We start from the raw sequence: 17,984 nt of genomic DNA on the forward strand, positions 1-17,984 counted from the left end.
CTGAGTAGTCCGAGCTTATTCTTATTGCCTCACCTGTGTAGATGACTTTTCGTTTACTCCTAGCAGTTCTTAAAATTCTCTTTATCTTTGGTTTTGGCAAGTTTGCTTATAATATATTCTGGTGACTTTCTTTTGGGATCTACCTTATGTGGGGTTCAATGAGCATCTTGGATAGATATCTTGTCATCTTTCACGATATCAGGGAAATTTTCTGTCAACAAATCTTCAACAATTCTCTGTATTTTTTGTTATCCACTCCCCCCGCCCCATTCTGGTATTCCAATCACTCGTAGGTTATTCCGCTTGATAGATTCACAAATAATTCTTAGGGTTTCCTTAGTTTTTTAAATCCTTTCATCTGTATTTTTCCTCAAGTAAGTTGGTGTCAAGTGCTTTATCTTCAATCTCACTAAATCTGAATTCCATTGCCTCAATTCTGCTGCTATGACTTTCTATTGAGTTGTCTAATTCTGAAATTTTATTGCTAATCTTCTGGATTTCTGATTGCTGTCTGTCTATGGATTCTTGCAGCCTGTTAAATTTGTCATTGTACTCTTCTATAATCTTTTTAATTTCCTTTATTGCGTGTTCTGTGTTTTGCTTAATTTCCTTCCAAATTTCTTGAAGAATTCTGTATATTAATATTTTGTATTCTGCCTCCAGTAATTCCAAGAAATTTTCCTCCTCTGGAAAATTTCTAGATTCTTTATTGTGGGAGCTTTCTGAAGCCATCATGGATTGCCTCTTTATGTGATTTGATATTGACAATTGTCTGAGCCATCAATAATTATTATATTTTTTTATGTTTGCTTACTGTGTCCTAGCTTCTTGTTTTGTTTTGATATGCCCAAATAGGCTGCTCGTATGAGCTAGTTTTTATTATTGTTATCTTTGAAGCTCTAATGTCCTGTCACCAGGTATTAGACCTGTTACTAGCTATGTAGGCTCAGGATTCTGCCCAATCCTCTTGTATGGATTCAGCACCAGTGCACAGGTAGATAGCCATGAAGTGTGTGGTCTAGGCTCTCACTTACAGTCCTAACAGGCATGGGTGCTTGGTGCAGGCACAAGCATCTGGCTGCAGCAGGGGACACACTATGAGCAAGGCAAGGGGCTGATGGCCATCCCTGAGTGTCCAGGAGGAAGGCCTGTCCCTGTTCCCTAGAGCGTGTAGGTGGGTGCATTTTGCAGCCGGACTATGAGCACCCAGTGCTATTGGCTATAAGGACTGGAGGGCACCTCTTATTCATGGGCCCCTGTCACAGGTGGCTAGGTGGCATGGGTGGAGCCACCAGTTCTCAAGCCCCTGATGTGGGTAGGTGAAGACCCTGCTTAATAGGCAGAGCAGTGCCAATTGTCACGAACCTGCCACTTCACAGCTGAAACACTTGAAGTTAGACTTCAGGTATATACCTTGTTGTACTGTGTTAATGAGGGCCTATGCTATTGAAATGGGCACACACAAGTCTCTGCAGGGGGAAAGGCACTCAAAGTCCATGGATCCCTTATGCCTGTGTCTAGGCAAAGGAGCTGTGCCCACCCTGTGTTCCTGGCTTAGAGGAGCCAGCAGTTTATTTTTTCCCTTGTTTGTTACTTTGTTCACTCTCCAAGGCAGGGAAAATGGCTCAGGCATGTGACAGATCCTACTTCCTGCCCAGGGGACTTGGCAATTGCTGAAGCCAGTCTAGGACCCAGTGCAGAGCAGGGAGCGGGGAGGTAAATGGGAGAGAAATTGTTCCTAAGGGGCTGTTTTTGATCTGCTCAGTAGGCCGTACACAAGTAGGCTGTACACATTATCTATCACCAATCAAGGGCTGCTTTCACTGGTTCTGGGTGGCCTTGTAGACTCTCTGCCACTGGGTCTCTCCCAGTGCAGAAAACACACCTCCAGAGCACCACTGCTTGCCTGCCTTACTGCTTACCCATGAGCTGATCAGGCCTGATGGGCTCAGGCTCTTGCTGGGTCAGGTCTGGCAACACTTTGCAACTTCTACTCGTCTCTCCCTCCCTCCACCACTCAGTCTGGTTCCTCAACTCTGCCTTTGATGTTCAGGGCTCCCAGATTGCCATGTATAATCGATTCACTTGTTTTTTCAAGTCTTTGTTGTAAGAGGGTCCACTGGAGGCATCTGACTACTCCACCATCTTGGCCCTGCCTCCAGTATTTTCATTTTTGATATATTCATGCATGCAAAATGTAAACAATATTTTTAAATGTATGTTTGTAATTACTCATACGTTTTTCTTGGTTATGGAGTCTACTTTCTAATTAATGATCATTTCTCATTAATGAGCAAATTTGATTCATCCAAAAAATGATATAATAGAACATTTTGAAAAGTTTTAACAAGTTGTTATTTTATTTGACATATAAATTAAATGCAATTAAACATTTTTAGGGCATCAAGTACAAACTTCCTTTTTATACTTCTCTAATTTAAATTTTCCATTTCAGAAAGCGTCTTAAAATGACTTTAAAGTAAAGTATGTAAGAGAGAATAAAGTATGAATAATGCAATGTAGCTGGGTATACTAGGATAGTCTTTTGGGAGATAATGTCACACTTGTTGGAGAACTCACTGTATACTTCCCACCAACACTTTGTAAAGATTTGAATTAAGTTCATTTGGGTTTCAGAAATATTGATTATGAATTATTATATGTGAAGATTTCACATATCTAAGAATTTTTATAATCAGAAAATGGAAGTGGTAACCTCTGAAAATAACTATACTCATAGCAGAGAGGGAAGAGAAGAATGTATTAAGCATAGTTCTCAAGTCAAGATAGTTCCCAAAGAAAACTACTTGTTAAACAAAGGCATCCATTAACTCAGAAACCCTGGAGTACAAAGGGAGTGGGAAAGGTGGCCTAAGGCATAAGTTGCATGGTAGAATTCCCAATCAGGGCAGACTGTTGGATAATAAAATATCAAAACTGCTATGTGCGTGTGTGTGTGTGTGTGTGTGTGTGTGTGTGTGTGGTGTGTGTGTGTTCCATACCACAGGCACCCAATTTGTGCATAAATCCACATGGGAGTTTTTTGTATCACAAAATTTTGTATAAATTCATTTAAAAAATCTGTTTTTACTCAGTGATTGTTTGAAAGATTTTTAATATTTTTAGTTTTTGTTAATGATTGATTTTTTCCTTTATCACCCTTCTGTATTTATATAAGTTAACCACATTTAGTCTTAATTATAAATAATCAAAAATAAGTAGCTACACTCTCAGTTTAATAGGATAATTTTATAATTTTAGACACTTTTTGAGAAAGAAATGTTCTATTCACCTTTCTGAGTCTTCTAAATTTGACTGGACTAAGTTTGGAATTATCCAAGCTAGCTTCATATATGTATTTACCTGAGGAAAACATGCATTGTGGCTATATTTGTGTATATATGTATGTATGTAGTATTTTAATTAATTTGTGAACTTGGAAAACATGCTGCACCAAATTGGAAATGCAAATGTAAGAATACTGAAAAATAAAATTCCTATTAATCTTCATTATTAATATACTGTCCTCTAACTGAAATTTATAAGTGCATTCTGAAAGCAGAGAATACCAGAAAGATGTTTACCTGTGATTTATTGACTATGCAAAGGCATTCGACTATGTGGATCATAACCAACTATGGAAAACAATACAAAGAATGGGAATTCCAGAACACTTAATTGTGTTCATGTGGAATCTGTACATAGACCAAGAGGCAATCATTCTAACAGAACAAGGGTATACTTCATGGTTTAAAATCAGGAAAGGTGTGCGTCAAGGTTGTATCCTTTCACTATACTTATTCATCTGTATTGTGAGCAAAGAATCCAAGAAGTTGGACTATATGATGAAGAACACAGAATCAGCATTGGAGGAAGACTCATTAACAACGTGCGATATGCTGATGACACAACCTTGCTTGCTGAAAGCGAAGAGCACTTGGAGCACTTATTGATGAAGATCAAATACTACAGCCTTCAGAATGGATTACACTTTAACATAAAGAAAGCAAAAATCCTCACAACTGGACCAATGAACATCATGATAAATGGAGAAAAGATAGACATTGTCAAGGATTTCATTTTACTTGAATCCATAATCAACACCCATGGAAGCAGCAGTCAAGAAATCAAAAGATGCATTAAACTGGGCAAATCTGCTGCAAAAGACATCTTTAAAGTGTTAAAAAAACAAAGACATCACTTTGAGGACTAAGGTGCACCTGACCCAAGCCATGGTGTTTTCAATTGCCTCATATGCATGTGGAAGATGGACAATGAATAAAGAAGACTGAAGAATTGATGCCTTTGAATTATGGTGTTGGTGAAGAATATTGAATATACCATGGACTTCCGGAAGAACAAATAAATCTGTCTTGGAAGAAGTACAGCCAGAATGCTCCCTAGAAGCAAGGATGACAAGACTTCATCTGCATACTTCGGACATGTTAGGAGGAGGGACCAGTCCCTGGAGAAGGACATCATCGTCGGTAAAGTTGAGGGTCAGCAAAAAACAGGAAGACCCTCAGTAAGATGGATTGACACAGTGGCTGCAACAATGGACTGAAGCATAACAAAAATTGTGAGGATGGCGCAGGACCAGGTAGTGTTTTATGCTGTTTTACATAGGGCTGCTGTGAGTTAAAACCAACGTGACAGCACCTAACAACAAAGTGCATTCTTGCCAGCTTGGTTATATTTTCTACTTTGTGATGTTACTATCTAGTAATTGTTCTTAAATTTCTCTCTTCCTCATTGAAAATGTCTATTAACTATATAGGAAAGTTGTCTATTTTCAAAAACTCAGCTTTTAGGACAGGTATTTTTAAAGAAATTTCGTTACAAAGGAATACTGTTATTTTTCTCCACCAACATTTTATTCTAGAATGTTGTCTTAACCTATAGAGTTTGCAAAAAATAGCACAATAAACACCCATATGCCCTTTACCTAGCTTTAACATGTGTTGTCATTTTGCTATATTTATATGTATATGTGTGTGTGTGTGTGTGTGTATGCTTATATATTTATGCTGTAGTAGCTGAATTATTTCAGGGTTACTTTCAGCCATCATGACAACTCACCCAGAATACTTCAGCATGTATCATCTAAGGATAAGGGCATTCTCCTGAAGAATCCTGATATAATATTCAGGAAATTGATACAATGGTATTTGCTAATATACATATTTCCCCAAATGTCTAAATAATATTTTTACATATTTTCTTCATTAAAATCTAATCATGGATCACATATTACATATATTTGTTATATCTTTTTAGTCTCCTTTAATCTAGAACAAGGAGCCCTGGTGGCACAACGGTTAAGTACTCTGCTGCTAAGTGAAAGGTTGGTGGTTTGAACTTAATGAGAGGCTCCACAGGAGAAAGACACGGTGATCTCCTCCCGTAAAAATTACAGCCTAGAAAACCCTATGTCTTAGTGCTACTCTGTCACATGGGGTCGCTATGATTCAAAAATTGACTCAAGGCACCCAACAACAACCATCTAGAACATGTCATAGACATTTTTTCATTTATGGCATTTATCTTTGTGAAGATATTTTGTAGACTTACTTAATTTGGATTTGTCTATTTCCTCATGATTTGATTCAAGGAAAACCTTTCGGCAGGGACACCATGTAGGTGGTATTGTACCCTTCTCAGTGCCTTATATCAGGAGATACATAGTGTGTGTCTGTCCCATCACTGGTGGTGCTAAGTTTGCTAGTTTGTTTAAAGCAGTCTCTGCCAGATTTCTTCATCTTAAAGGAAATTTTTCCTTTGAAATTAATAATTTTTTTTGGTGGGGGGTGAGGGATACTTTTGCTTTCAAACCTGGCATTTCACCCACAACTTAACATGTTTAATAGAAAAAGAGCATTATGTTTTATTTATGAGTTTCATTGAAAAAAAATAAGACAGCTAAGGAATCTAAAGCATGATTCTAAGTGTAGTGGGGCTTTGATAGTGGGGAAAAAAAAGGAACAGATAATATGCAGATAATAAAATGAAAAGAACAATGACCTAAAGCAAATTGAAAATTATTTCTAATTTTATATTGACTTTCAATGTCATTAGCTACCTAAATATTAGTTTTGATATACTCTTTATAATTGATTACAAGTTTAATATTTTTAATGTATATATATTACATTATTTATACATTATTACATATATCATATTAAATAATGTATATAATTATTCAATGTATATATACATTAAAATATATTTATATGCATATATGTGTGTGGGTATATATATCTTTAAAATATTGTCATGATTTAAAACCTTCAAAGGAATTATATCTAAAATTGTTCAGTAGCATCATCAAGAAGATAGTTTCCTGCTTCTTAAAACGGATCCTGTGAAAGTGAGATAAAGGAATAAATGCAGATGGTACAACTGTTAAAGATTTCAATTTACTTTCAGAATACTGTGAGGACAATTTCATTACTTTTCATTTACTGTGTATTCTCATTACCATTCTAATCAGAGTAGTTGGCAAGCTAGGTGAATGTAAAGGTTTTTTGTATTCGTAGGTTAGAAGATACAATATTTTTGAGATTTCAAATATCCCAAATTGATCTATAGATTTATTATAACCATAATCTGAATCCTAGCATAGTTTTTCTTTTTTAAGTCTTATTCAAGAATTGTTAGAAATTCATGGAAACACATGAATTTAGAATAGCTCAAACAACTTTGAAAAAAGAACAAAATTGGATTAATAACACTACTTGATTTTAAGATTTATTATAAAGCTATGACAATTAAAACTGATTGGTATTTGTCTAAACACAGATAAATAGATAAATAAAGCAGAATACAGAGTCCAGAAATAGGCCCATACATATAAGGACAATTGATTTCTGCTAAGGTTCAAAGGCAACTCAGTTGAAAAAGGATAATCTTTCAACAGGTGATGCTGGCACAATCAGATATCCATGTGCAAAAGAAAATGAATTTCAATCCATACCACAGCTAATATATGAAAATGACTCAAAATGGATCATAGACCTAAATGTAAAAACTAAAAGTACAAATAATTCTTTAAGAGAACATATCCGTGACCTTGGCTTAACAAGTGTTTATTTGCTACATCAAAATCATAATCCACAAAAGAGCCAATTGATAAATTGGACTTCATAAAAAACACTGTGAGAGATAGTATTAAAAAAAAAGAAATGAGCCATAAACTGGGAAAATATTTGCAAACCATATAGCTGTATCCAGAATATATAAAACAAGTCTTAAGCTCAATAATAAGGAAACAAACACACCAATTAAAAAAAATGAAGAAAAGGATTTAAACAGATATTTTACAAAAGAAGAGCTATAAATGTAAAATAAATTCATGAAAAGAAGCTAGCCATCATTAGTTTTTTAGGATAAGGTAAGTTAAAAGTACAATAAGATTATATTACACATCTATTAGAACTGCTGCTGGTAGGAATGTGAAATGGTAGCACCACTTAGGAAAAGAGTTTGGCAGTTTTATTAGGCATATGATCAAACATTCCACCCTGAGGTATTTGTTCAAGAGAAGTGAAAGAACATGATGCTACAAACACTTGTATATGAGCATTCATAGTAACTTCATTTGGTTTAACCAAAAACTGGAAAGAACCCAAATGTTCATCAACAGATGAAAGAGTAAACAAATTTTAGTATATTCATACAATGGGATACTACTCACCAATAAAAAGAAATTAACTATTAATAAATGCAAAATCATACATGAATACACTGAGTGAAAGAAACCAGATAAAAAAAGAGTGCAAACTGTGATTCCAGTTAATTAAAATTTTATAAAATCCAAACTAATCTGTAGTGACAGAAAGCAGATCATCATCATTGGCACCTGTGTATGAGGTGGATTCAAGGAGGGGCAAAAGGATCAGTTACAAAATGGCCTGAGCAAACATTTGTGGTTGATTGGTTCTGTTCATTATTTTAATTGTGGTAATGGTTTTATGGATGTATTAATATGTCAGAACACACTAAATTGTACATATTAAATATGCATATTTATTACATATTAATGATTAATCAGTAAAGCTGTAAAAGTGACTGCTCATTTGTTATGGAAGTTGGTTTGAATTGACTATTGGATACAAATATTATCTGAGAGCTTGTATTCAAACTAACTGAAAAAAAACACAAAGATAGGTATTAATATTTTAGAGAAATTATCAATTATATGTTAATTTTTTGCTTAAATTTTTCAATATTTTGAACATATGCTATGATGATAATCATGACAATTTCACATACTCTATTATCATTTTAAAATACATGACAAAATATTGTTAAAATAATCTTACAAGTGTTGTTGTCGTGTGCCATTGAATTGATTCCGACTCATAGTGATCCTATGGAATAGAGTAGAACTGCCCCATAGGGTTTCCAAGGAGCCGCTGGTGGGTTCATACTGCCGACCTTTTGGTTAGCAGCCTGAGCTTTTAACCACTAGGCTAATATAATGATTATATATATATATATATATATATATTCTTTACCTTGCTATATCAGTGCTTGGAAAGAAGTCAGGGATAGTTCAGAGATAGTAAGTCAGGGCAGTTAGTTATAAGATATGCAAGATATTTGTTTGTAAAAACCAACAATTCTTAAGTCCAAATTTAAATTCTGGGTCTATCACTAAACTGCATAACAATTCTGACAAAATTTACCAGGGCATTCTTCCCCCCTCCCCCGCCATCAGCCCTGCCATCCTTTTCCAGAAAAAGAAAAATTGCTAATTCATAGCTTAAATGTAGAATAGTTTTTAAAAGCTACCTACTGATGTAAGAATTATTTGTCTCATAGTTTAAATGTTCTTTTTGTTTTTCAACTTGGACTATATCCAATGAAAGCGTCCATTTGTAAAAGCCGGAAGGCACAAATGGAATATTAGCAAGTGTTGAGCTTGAATGCACACATATTGAGCTACCTCATGTGTGATGTATTTCTTTACATCTATAACCTGGCCATTTCTCTGACAGACTTATATGGTAAAAAAGCAAAAATAAGCCAAGTATTTGATTTTAAAATTAATCAAAAATAGACATAGATAATGCTAATGAAAAAGAAAAGTAATACTATCCTTTCATTCAAAGTTAATTTTTAGGTCACAAAGTTCACAAATAGGTTTACTAAGAGGAAAAATCTACATTTTTTTTTCTTGAATTACCACAGAAAAATATCGGGTACTTCAATGAAACTTTACCTACATAATGTACTATATGACTTATATAACAGAAAACTCTGATTTTTTTTCTAAAATAATAAGAAAATATTTATAATCGCTCTTAAGTCCAGAGAAAGATTTTCTTCACAGATGATTAATTCAAAGGGTCAACACATCATCAAGAAAAGCCATCTAACTTCTCAAGTGATATGCTCAATTTTCCTCAAGATTACCATAGTTCCAGGCTTCAGTTTCAGAAACAAAAATACCTGTCAGAAGAGGAAATATCTCTTCACGAACATTTCTCTTGCATTAGTGAAGATATCTTTGCCAAAGTCCCCTAGTAGTCTTTCCTCCATGTTTTTGGAAAAAATTGTGTCACATGACCATGTCTAACTCAGAATCCCTGTTGGTGCAGTGTTTATAGTGATCGACTGCTAACCTAAAGCCTGGCGGTTCAAAACTACCAGCAGCTCTATGGAAGAAAGATGTGGCAGTGTGCTTCCGCAGAGATTTATAGCCTTGGAAACCCTATGGGGTCACTATGAGTCGGAATTGACTCAATGACAGTGGGTTAACTCAAGAATTAGCAAAGGGGTAAAACCCAGATGTTGGCTTTGACCTTATAAACTGGTTATGGAATTAGTCACCCTCCTCTGTGTCAAATGGGAGATTAAGGGGGAAGTGGTTTTTGAACAAAGTACCAACAATGTGTGCTACACATATCTACAGCCTCACCTTTAGTAAATGCTAAAGCTTCTAAATGTTCCAAATTCTTATCATTAAACTCTGATTTTCTACAAGAGAATGTAGTTAAATTCACATCCTATTAGAATGAAATCATGTAAAATAGAATGGGAATGAAATAGCAAAGATTATAGAAGAATATGCATCTATGCTGTTCTTTTTTAAAAAATTATTTGTAATTTTTAATAATTTATTTTATTTTTGTGATGTTGATAAAAATATACACTGCAAAACATATACCAATTCAACAATTTCTACATATAAAATTCAGTGACATTGATATATTCTTCAAGTTGTGTAACTATTCTCACCCTTCTCCCCTGAATTGTTCCTCCTTCAATTAACTCACTGTCCTGAGATTCCCATCTAACCTTTAGAGTTGCTGTTGTCAGTTTGATTCCGTATAGATAATTCTTTAAAAGAACGCAATGCTCAAGGCAGACAGTCTTTACTAATTAAGCTAAACTATTGTTTGGTTTTCAAAAGACGTCGGGATATTTTTGGTTTAAGGTTTAAAAATTAAAGCAAAAGTTTTGGGGGTTCATTCAGCGTCATTGGCTTCAGAAGGAGTAGAGTCTGTGAGATTTTTAAAGTTTATTTCACATTTTACCCCTTTTGACCAGGAATCTTCTACTGAATCGTTAATCAAAACCTTCAGTAATGGTAGCCAGGCACCATCCATTTCTTCTGTTCTCATGGCAAAGGAGGCAGTTGTTCATGGAGGCAGTTAGCCTCACATTATACTTCTTCCTCCTGTTCCCGACTTTCCTTCTTCCTCTGTTGCTTCAGGTGATTAGAGACCAATTGCTGAACCTTGGATGGTCACTGGCAGCCTTTTAAGACCACAAGCATTATGCAATGAACTAGGAGGTAGAACATATGCTGTTCTACTTTTTAATAGATAAGTAGTGCTTTATTAGCAACTTTGCCATATTCCCAATTTCATCTATGAAATCAGTTATATTGAAAAAAAGAATACATGCTTCCAAAAATATTATATTAGAAATGTTTATTTTACCAGACCAGTGTAAAAAACTGCCTATAAAAATCTATACAGTAAATCAAATAAGAAAATATTGCTGTACAAGATTTATTAAAAAAAAATTATTTCAGTAATTCCTAGGGTTTTCAAAAAATTTTAGAGACTTTGGTGTGTAGAGATTCTTTCATTCTGTTTGTTAAAGTTCTTTTGTTATAAATTTTAGAGCATGTTATGAAGATACTACAGAGATTTCATATATACCACATACCAGGTTTCACCTGTTATTAACATCCTACATTAGTATGTTACATTTTTTTTAATTAATAAACCCATGTTGTTAAATTATTATTAGCTAAAGTCCATACTTTAAGATTTCCTTAGTTTTTTCCTAACTTTCTTTTTCTGTTCCAAGATCCAATCTGAGATACCGCTTTTTACTTATTTACTTAGGCTCCCCTTGGTGTGTGACAGTTTCTTGTACTTTATTTAGTTTTTATGACTTTGTCAGTTTTGAGGAGTACTGGTCAAGAATTTTGTATAATGCCCCTCCATTGCTACTTGTTTGATGGTTTTCTCATGATTAGACTGAGATTATACATTTTGGGAGGAAGGCCACAGAGGTAATGTGTCAGTTTCATCATATCATATCAAGGGTAGGTAATACCAGACTTACTTAATCACCTGATGTTAACCTTGAACGCCTGACTGAGGTCATGTTTTTCAGGTTTCTCCACTGTAAAGTTTCTCTTTTCTTCTGACTTTCTGTACCATACACTGGAAAACAGATCCTATATACAGCATACACTTAAGAAGTGAGGGGTTGTGCTTTGTTTTTTCTTCTTGAGGGTGGAACAACTACATAAATTATTTGAACTTTTCTAAATATGAGATTTTTCTGTTATCTTTCCTTTATTTATTAAAAAAAAGTACTTACATTAATAAATTCATCAGTTTTACTAAAGTGATTGAACAAAGGCAGTAGACTTAAGGGAATTTTGTTTTCCAAATTTTGTTACCTTTGGAAGCTTATGTGCCTTTTTAACAGTTAACAAAAACAATTGATTTTTGCTGCAGTTAAGGCTTTCACAGCCCATCGTTTTCTTTATTGCCAATATGGGCCACATCACTGGCCCCCTGGCCTCATCTGTGGTCTGGAAGAAACTGATAGTTGTGCTCTAAACTTTATAACAAAAGCATTTTAACAGACAGAATGAAAATCTCTACACACCAAATTCTCTAATTCTACTGCTCATGTATCAATAAACAGCATCTTATATGCCTTCTAACCACAAGAAATCATGGATTCTGTTTTATAAGTGTTGGAATGCAACAGTTCTCTGCCATAGAAGACGTCAGAGAAAGCTATGCAAGGATGAATAAAAAAGTACCTGTGACAGCAAAGGCCACCCATTTTCCATTCTACCTGCCCAGCTGACCCCTTTGAAAGTCCACTGGGTTTCAGGTCTTCAACAAAAGTGTCAGTAGTACTAATTTACTGGGATTGTTTTAAATCTACTCTCTTTACTTATTCATATTTTGGAAAGAACAAGTTGTTTGCTGGGTAAAAATCTTGACCTTGTCCAAACTTATTGCCTTAACTCACACACACACACACACACACACGCACACACACACACGTTTTTAACTTCTTCAATTTTAATGTTGGAGTGTACTGCTTGTCTTCAGCATACCATAGTATTACTAACAGAAAGGTTGGTGATTTGAATCCACCCTAGAGTTGCCACTGCAGAAAGGCTTGGAGATCTGGTTCCAAAAGTCACAGCCTTGAAAACCCTAGGACTGTAGTTCTTTGTACACATGGGTCACCATGAGTGGGAATCTACTTGGTGGTAACTTTTTTTTGTTTTTCTCTCTTTTTTTTTCTTTAATCAACTACATAATTTTTTTCCACTCCTGGTACTTGTTAGGGAGTTAATATAGTCTGTCACTCAACATTCATGGAAATTTTGATTATGAGAAAAAACATACAAAGGATTAACTTAAGGTTATTAAAATGATATAAAACTCTAATAAATATGATTTGGTAGTGTGTATACTAGAAATAAAATATTAAATGATTGGATATCTTTAGATAGAAAACCTACTATTGAGTTCAGTACATATACCATAATTCCGTTTATTAATTGTTCCCTGAACCCAGTTGCTTTTGATACTCAGATATAATATTCTGTTATTTAATACTTGAGATTATTAGCAAACTGTGTACCTGGACAATGTCATTTGAAACTGCATCAGCCCATAGAAGATATAGTTCTGTAACTAATTATTATATTTACTTTTGGTATATTAGTGAGGCTGTATGAACTGCATCAAATAGTGCCTTATGATAGTTCAAAATACTTTTTAAATACTCACAGGAAAATTCCTATCAGACTGTAATATGTAATATTACCTATGTTTATGCTTAACAAAACTTTTATTTTACAGTATTACTAATTTTGTTATTCTCTTCACTATCATGACTGAGAATCTAAAACAAATTGATATATTCCATTTCTATAAAAATAAACAGAATCTTAAGACATTTACTTATGGTGCAAATCATATCATGGGTGTTGTGGGTTTGAATTTGAATGCCATTTCCAGGACCTATTTTATTTTATTTATTTTTTTGTTCTTGTTGACAATCTACAGAGCAAAACATACATCAATTCAACAGTTTCTACATGTACAATTCAGTGACATTGATTACATTCTTCCAGTTGTACAACCATACTCATCTTCCTATTCTGAGCTGTTCCTCCCCCATTAACATAAACTCACTGCCTCCTAAGGTTTCTATCTAATCTTTCGAGTTGCTGTTGTTTGTTTGATACCATATAGATAGTTCTTAAAAGAACATAATGCTCAAGACAGACATTTTGTACTAGTTAAGCCTAACTATTGTTTAGTTTTCAAAAGATGTCAGGGGATATTTTTGGTTTAAGATTTAAAGGCTACCTCAGGACAATAGTTTCAGGGGTTCATCTAACCTTTATGGTTCCAGGAAGTCTGGAGTCCATAAGAATTTGTAATTCTGTTCTGCATTTTCCCCATTTTGATCAGAATCCCTCTATAGAATCCTTGATGAAAGTGTTCAGTAATGGTAGCTGGGCACCATCCAGTTCTTCTGGTCTCATGGCAAAGGAGGCAGTTACTTATGGAGGCAATTAGCCATGCATTCCATGTCCTCCTCTTAATCCTGACTCTTCTTCTTCCTCTGTTGCTCCAGACTAATAGAGACCAATTGTTGTGCCTTGGATGGCAGCTTGCAAACTTCTAAGATCACAGGCACTTTACAACAAACTAGGAGGTAGAACAGAAGCACTAAACACGTTATTAGGTGAATTAACTGGGATGTACCATGAACCATTACCTAAACTCTCAATCCAAGAAACCAAATCTCAAGTTATTGACCTCTGCTCTTCTAAGCTTGTAGACATATATTCTGAACATTATTATTATTTCTCTCTCTCCCTCTCTCTTTTTTTTTTTCCTTAGTTCACAACCAGGGGAATAACAATAATTTCTGCTGAAATGAATATTGTTGTTGTTGTGTGTTGTCTAGTCGATCCTGACTCATAATGACCCTGTAGGACAGAGTACAGCTGTCCCGTAGGGTTTCCAAGCCTATAATCTTAGTAAAGCAGACTACTATGTCTTTCTCCCATGGAATGGCTGGTAGGTTTGGAATGTTGGCTTTTGATTAGCAGCCCAGTGCTTATTATTTTGCCACCAGGGCTCCTTTCTAAAATGAATACTGATATTCTAATTGAAACAGCTGTTGTGTGCACTGGATACTTTTGAACATTATTACATCAAGTAAGAAATGAAAAATACTTTAAAAAGTTGCTGGTCTGTAATAACCTATTATATTTATCCTGACTATCAATGTAGGCTAAAGGGATTTCTAGCAAATAAGCTTAATGATTTGATTAATACAATGAAACATGTTATTTTATGCTTTAAACAGAGATTTTCATGATTCTCTTTAATTTTGTTTAGGTTGTTTGGAATTAAAGGAAGACACCATTGAAAATCTTCTTGCTGCAGCGTGCCTTCTTCAGCTTCCTCAAGTAGTAGAAGTGTGCTGTCACTTTCTCATGAAGCTTTTGCATCCATCTAACTGTTTGGGAATACGAGCATTTGCAGATGCTCAAGGATGCATTGAATTAATGAAGGTGGCCCACAGCTACACAATGGTAAGGGAATTTAATATTCTAATAATAGAGACATATGCTGTAATATCAGAGGTTAAAATAATTACTATCATGGCATTGAACTACTTTTTAGGTTTACAATTAGTTTTGTATGCTTGGCACATTTTTCATTATAGGTTGTTATATGTCCTATAGTATTTTATAAATAAAAGTACAAAAGACATTATATAATAGACTTTATCATTGGAATTACATTTGACAGGAAATACAAATATAGATATTGATTACTGGGATTTTAAAAATTGTAAATACTAATTTGTCTTCATTGCTTCCACCATGTCTCTCTTTTTATATTCACTGTCAAGGTTTGACTTTCTTTCTTTTCTCTGCATTTTTCTCTCAGCTTTCCCATTACAAACTGTTATGTTTGGTGTGGCTTTGTCTGTATAATTTGTGGAGAGACTATTAAGTGTTGTTATAGTAAATAGCAGATTTCAGAACTCCCCAGAACTTCTATAGTAAGGAAAATATTTAGAAGCATAAATCAGCAGATCTATTTGTCAATTTGATTTTCAATACCATTTCCATAATGGTTTTAAACTGAGTAATTACAGCTCAGTAACTATTCTTAAAATAGTTTAAGCCTATTTTACATTTTTGTCTTTGAATTTCTGTCTAGCTACTTATTTCTTTTTACAGCTTTACTGAGATAGTAAAAACCATTGAATTGTACACTTTAACTGTGTGAACTTTAAGATGTATTTTCATTTTATTTTTATGTTACCTCTATTCTAGAAAATAATAACCAGTTACAACAGTCTGATACTCCTCATATTTCATACTCAAGAGTTAATAAATAATAAAACATTTGATATCAAACTTATTGTCGTCAAGTCGATTTTGACGTATAGTGACCCTATAGGACAGAGTAGAACTGCCCCATAGGGTTTCCAAGAGTGGCTGGTGAATTCGAACTGCCAACCTTTTGGTTAGCAGCAGAAAGCTTAACGACTGTGCCACCAGGGCTCCACATTTAATATAGTGCCCGGTAAATAGCTCTAAATAAATACTTGCTATTTTTTCTATTGTTATTATTAGTAATATTATTATTCTTATTGTTATCACTGAAATAGCCAATGGTCAAATATTCTGGAACTTTCACTTTCCAAGTCATGGAAAGAATTTTTAAGACATAAATCTACTTTAAGCTTTACAGTTGCTATTTATTACAGAGCTTTTATTGTGAAATTAAAAGTTTTTCAAATTACTAATGAGAATCAACCATTTAAAGGTCTTCTAATTGTTTTTCTTAGACAGTTTCAATATTATTTTCATTTCCTTCTTTAATCTTTTAAGCTGATTAGTAAATTGAATGAAATATAGAAATAAAAGAGATGATGCATGACATAATTGTGTTGCCAAATTCTTCCATAGAAATATTCCATAGCAAGCCTCAGTACTACTATTGAAATTATGTGAACCATATAAAATCAATGTAAGCAAATATTTCATCAACCAAAATATCAAACTCCAACTGCAGTCATATAATCATGCATGCTTCATTACAGTTCGCAGTTCCCGGCTTAGCTAACCTAAAGAACAATACGCCTCCATGTCCAGAAGGATAATGGTCCCTTCTGGTCTACTTTGAAATTATTAATTTAGTAATAAAAATGTTTTCCTTGCAGCTGCTTGGGCTGTTCTGCAATTTATTACACAATAGTAACAAATTCTTTTAGAACCTTAACATATGTATTCTGTAGGAAAACATATTTAAAACAAAAATATGGAATGGTTCTAGCTAAGGCAATCAACATTCTAAACAACAATTTATTTTTGAGACTTTGACTATATTATATGTCTGTCATGTTTGTTGAAATTTAAATGATTTCTTTCTTTTTTTGAAACATGAAGCTGTAGTATTCTCCGGATGTTCATGGGTCACTATTTCAGTCAAGAAAATTTACTGAGCAGTTGTCTTCCAAGAAGTCTATTTTTCCTCAGTTCCAACAAGCTAAAATGAGTGTTTTGATCTGATATTATAATTCCTCACCACATATTTACCTATGATCTTATCTAATCAGGCATATATCTTCATCTAATCTATTCAATTTCTGCTTTGAAAGAGAATCTATTATGGTATTTTTTTTCTCCTTAATTGCTTCAATAACAAATCACCGAGTTTTCCAACTATTGCTAGAACTGAATTAACCTCTTTGCTGGCCCTAAATATTTGTTTGATGGATTATTTTATAACTAACATTTATTTTATTATTTCCAATTTCCTTGCTGACTTCTAATTATTAAATTTCCTTAGCTCTTTACTTCATTTTAAAAGTTCAAATCTTAATTTACTGTTTATATGCCTTGACTGTTTCTATGCTTTACTATCTTTCCTTTGGAAATCTTGCTCATTTATATGGCTTCAGCTATTGATTTTATGTGGATGATTTCAAAATTCATTCAGGAAAGGTGACCCAGCTAGACAGTGGTTCATGTGTAAAATACTGAAAAATTTTCATAACAAGCTCAATATGAAGCAGAAGTGTGAAATATATTCTAAAACTTTAAGGTAAGTTTGGGCTGCATGAATATATGGATAGTGTCCAAACAGTCCCATTGCTGGAAACAGTCCCATTGTACTCCATTGGCATTATAAGGCTTATTCTTAATTCTGGACTTCACATTTTTAATGCAGTAGAGAGTGGCAAACAGAAAAAAAATAGGAATAACAGGATAATAAATCTCCTCTGAATATGATACAAGAAATGTGGCGGGGGGCAGGGGGTGGGAACTGATTGCTTATGGAGGAGTAAAATTGGAGCATGGCAATATCTGTCTTCATGTATTTGGCACAGTGGACTTGTGTTTAAAGCAATAGTGTTTAATTGCTGCTAGTTCTTCTTTTATT

At 34.1% G+C, this 17,984-nt stretch overlaps 1 protein-coding gene across 2 annotated transcripts in view; it reads left to right on the top strand.

The window, feature by feature from the left end:
* KLHL1 (kelch like family member 1) overlaps positions 1-17,984 on the top strand; it is a 492,649-nt gene that overhangs the window by 212,661 nt on the left and 262,004 nt on the right. For both annotated transcript variants that reach the window (XM_012554148.1, XM_004371430.2), the window contains one exon: positions 14,919-15,115. In XM_012554148.1, the coding sequence (XP_012409602.1) occupies positions 14,919-15,115 (197 nt within the window). The remainder of the gene's footprint in view (positions 1-14,918; positions 15,116-17,984) is intronic.

This window comes from Trichechus manatus, unplaced genomic scaffold, assembly GCF_000243295.1.
Source record: "Trichechus manatus latirostris isolate Lorelei unplaced genomic scaffold, TriManLat1.0 scaffold00013, whole genome shotgun sequence".
Classification (NCBI taxonomy): Eukaryota; Metazoa; Chordata; class Mammalia; order Sirenia; family Trichechidae; genus Trichechus; species Trichechus manatus.